Source organism: Capsicum annuum, chromosome 11, assembly GCF_002878395.1.
Source record: "Capsicum annuum cultivar UCD-10X-F1 chromosome 11, UCD10Xv1.1, whole genome shotgun sequence".
NCBI lineage: Eukaryota > Viridiplantae > Streptophyta > Magnoliopsida > Solanales > Solanaceae > Capsicum > Capsicum annuum.
The window spans coordinates 15,168,247-15,171,548 of record NC_061121.1 but is presented as its reverse complement, the minus strand read 5'-3'; the positions used below and the strand labels follow the sequence as shown (position 1 = coordinate 15,171,548).

The 3,302-nt window shown below is 35.9% G+C and overlaps 1 protein-coding gene across 1 annotated transcript; it reads right to left on the bottom strand.

The window, feature by feature from the left end:
- Positions 1-295: 295 nt before the first annotated feature.
- Positions 296-3,094, bottom strand: LOC107846898. The gene has a single exon (XM_016691172.2). It carries the CDS (start codon positions 2,270-2,272, stop codon positions 617-619), a length of 1,656 nt encoding a protein of 551 aa, XP_016546658.2. The 5' UTR covers positions 2,273-3,094; the 3' UTR covers positions 296-616.
- Between the last annotated feature and the right edge of the window lie 208 nt (positions 3,095-3,302).

Here is a 3,302-nt window from a genome sequence, read left to right as displayed (position 1 = left end):
TATGTGCCACTAGTCAACTAGTGCATTTTTGAAATAGTTACTACTATTATTACTTGCTTCCATTTCAAACTATAAACAATCACAACTCTTGTGTCAGTGTGGCTGAACATTGCTACTCGCGCCTGCTATAAGTGAAGACAGTGTAAAAAGCAGTCCGGTGCACAAAGCATCCCGCGTTAGCAGGGTCCAAGAAAGGACCGCAACCCAGGGTGTTATGTAGACAGCCTACCTCTAGTGAACTTTGAGAATGACAAATTCATCAAGGGCGTCACACATATTAAGCTTAAAGAAGTAGACAATAGAGATAAAGCTTCATCAAATAATGGCAAAACCAAATAAATCACTTGGCTTTAGAATAAGACAGTGAGTAACAGATGAAATGTCTCAAACCTAAATGAATATTTTTAACCAGCAAAACTTGAAGCATATACTAAAGATATGCCAAATATCAGACAGAAATGTGAGGTTCTTTCAACTGATCAGCAAGAATGAAACTGCTACCCTCTCTGATATCAAAAAAAAAAAATTGATGTATCTATGCTTGCCAAATTGTCTCTACATTCTAGCATTGCCTCTGCCAAATGCTCAAACGTCTTTTAACCTTGTTTATCACCAACTACCAAGACACAAGGTGTGCATGCTCATCATCATCCTCGTCATCAACAGGAGCAGGAAGGTTGAGATCGAGTAAATCATCAACTTCTTTCTTGACTGCTGAAGATCGATTCATGTTCTGCTCAGTACCTACAATAAAATGAGACCTTTTGTGTCCACCCAAAGCTTGACCAGACTTGAAAACGCGGTCACAGAATGGGCATTCATGCCCTTTGGATTTCTTAAGCTTAATCTTTTTCTCAGGACTGTAAGACAGATCTTTAGCAGCAGAAGCCGTTTTTTTACTGCTAGACGTTTCCCTATGCTTGTCATCGCAATCAGCATCAAGGCTACTTTCGCCAGTTCCATTTAGAGATTCGAGATATGCATTGGCCTTCTTATGACACGGTCTATGTCCACCAAGAGCCTGAAAAGAGTTAAAACTCTTCTTGCAGTTCAAGCACTCATACTTCTTCTTTTCAACATTTTTGCATCCTTCGGGACTTTTGGGACCGAGTTTTATCTTCTTAAAGGACTTATTACCTAATTCTGGATGATAAGAACTATCCTTAGTTCGCTTTCTTGGTTCACATTTATCCATATATGCAGCTATCGGGTAATCATCAAATCCACAATCATCGTTCAAATCCTTCCTCGACTCTATTGGATATTTCTTGGTTCTGTTTAAGCCCTTTCCCTTATCAATCCGCGACTCATCACACCAAACAGCATTGCTCATTCGAGTAGTACTCCATTTACTGTTCCCATTTCTATGGAATCCATCGACTGATATGTCCGATTCAACTATAGTATTTTCATCTAAAAAGTATCCAGAATCATCAGAGCTCTCATATTCAGCTTCACCACCTAAATTACCACTAAGTTTCACCTTCCTTTCTTCCCTTTTCTTAGTTCCCGGTGTCTCGTCTTGATTATAAACACATTTTAGCCTATCCTTCCTACCTAATCTCATGTCAGTAGAGGATGATTTAGTCTCCAAAACAACAGAATTGTTATCAGAAGACTCAACAACTGAATTAACACCATTCCAATTCGCCGAATCCCTAGACAACATCATTAAACACTTGGCTACTTCTTCTTGATCATTCTCATCGATCTCAGATACCGATGATGAACCATTACAATTAACATTAACACTACTATTATTATTCACTAAACTGTAATTATTAGAAGACTTAACTACAATTCTCTTATACCTCTTAGTCTTCGATGATAATCGGTTCCTCAGCTTTGCCTCCTCCTCCTCCTCCTCCTCCTCCTCCTCCTCATCATCATCATCAGTTTCAGTATCTGAATGACTATCCACCACTAGCTTCTCTGAATGACAAGCCATATGACCACACAAAGCTTTCAATGACTGAAACACTTTACCACATTGTTGACAAACTTTTTCTTGAGGAAGTAAATTAGCTGAAGTTGAATCAACAGCCCTCCATGTTTTCTTGGGATTCTCTCTAAGTCCATAGCCAGAATTCCCACCAAGATCAAATTTTGATTGATGGGAATTCTCTCTAGCACTCCAAGACTCCAACTTTTCCTCAAATTCATCTGAATTGTTAAGTACATGAGATCTCATGTGGCCCCCTAATGACTTCCCACAGGGGTACTTTTTGTTACACAACTTGCATACAAACTTCAAATCTTGATCTTCTTCCATTTCAGTTCAAAAATTTTCAAAGAGAAATCAACAAGTAAAATAAAAAAAATTGAATAATCTTGCAAGTTCAAATCATATTCCACATTTCAAGAACACCCAAAAAAAACAAAACCCCAAATAAAAAAAGAAGATCAAGAAAACACAAAACTTGGAAAAAGTTCAAAACTTTGGCCTTATGGGGTTGGGACAAAGATCACAAAGTGTTTTTCAAGCAATAAGGATTATTCAAAAACACAATCAACTAGTCAGATGCACACGCAGCGAGAGTTTTAGTACTGACGTATCTAGACACCTTTTAGGAAGTAAAAAATCAGACCAAAAACAAAAAGAATGAATCTTTGAATAACATATCGATGTAAACGGGAGCTTTACTGCACCGAACTCAAAAGACACTTTTTGTGAAGTAAAAAAATCAAACCTACAACAAAAAGAATGAATCTTTGAATACCATATCTATGTAATCTCAGTCTTACACACAACATAAAGTCACAAACACATAAAAAGAAAAATACCCTTTTGCTGAAACATTCAGTATTTCAAGAATCCAAAATAAAAACAGCAAAGAACATTAAATAAATATCAGAACTTTGAACTTAAATAGCCATATAACAAGCCAAAAATTGTTCAAAGACTAATAAAAGAAACAAAATAAATGATCATAACAGAAAGCCAAAGACTTTTTCTTTCATTTTTTTCTCTTTTACTTTGTTTTTTGTGTGTTATAGTTAGAGAAAAATTCCATGCATGAAAGTTAAAAATTGAGAAAAAGAGGCCAAAAAAACACAAAAAAGATGGGCAAACGTGTAATCTTGGGAGGATTATTCGTTCTTTTACTAAATTAAACGGTCAAGATCTATCTCATATATTTATGATAGATATATTGAAATTTAAGAAGAAGTCTTGTAAGGGATCGTTTGGTATGCGGAGTGGGATAATCAAATATATTTTATAGTTGCCGTATCTTATATAGTGAAAAATATATTGAAATTTAAGAAAAAAAGACTTTTAAGGGCTCGTTTGTACACAGAAT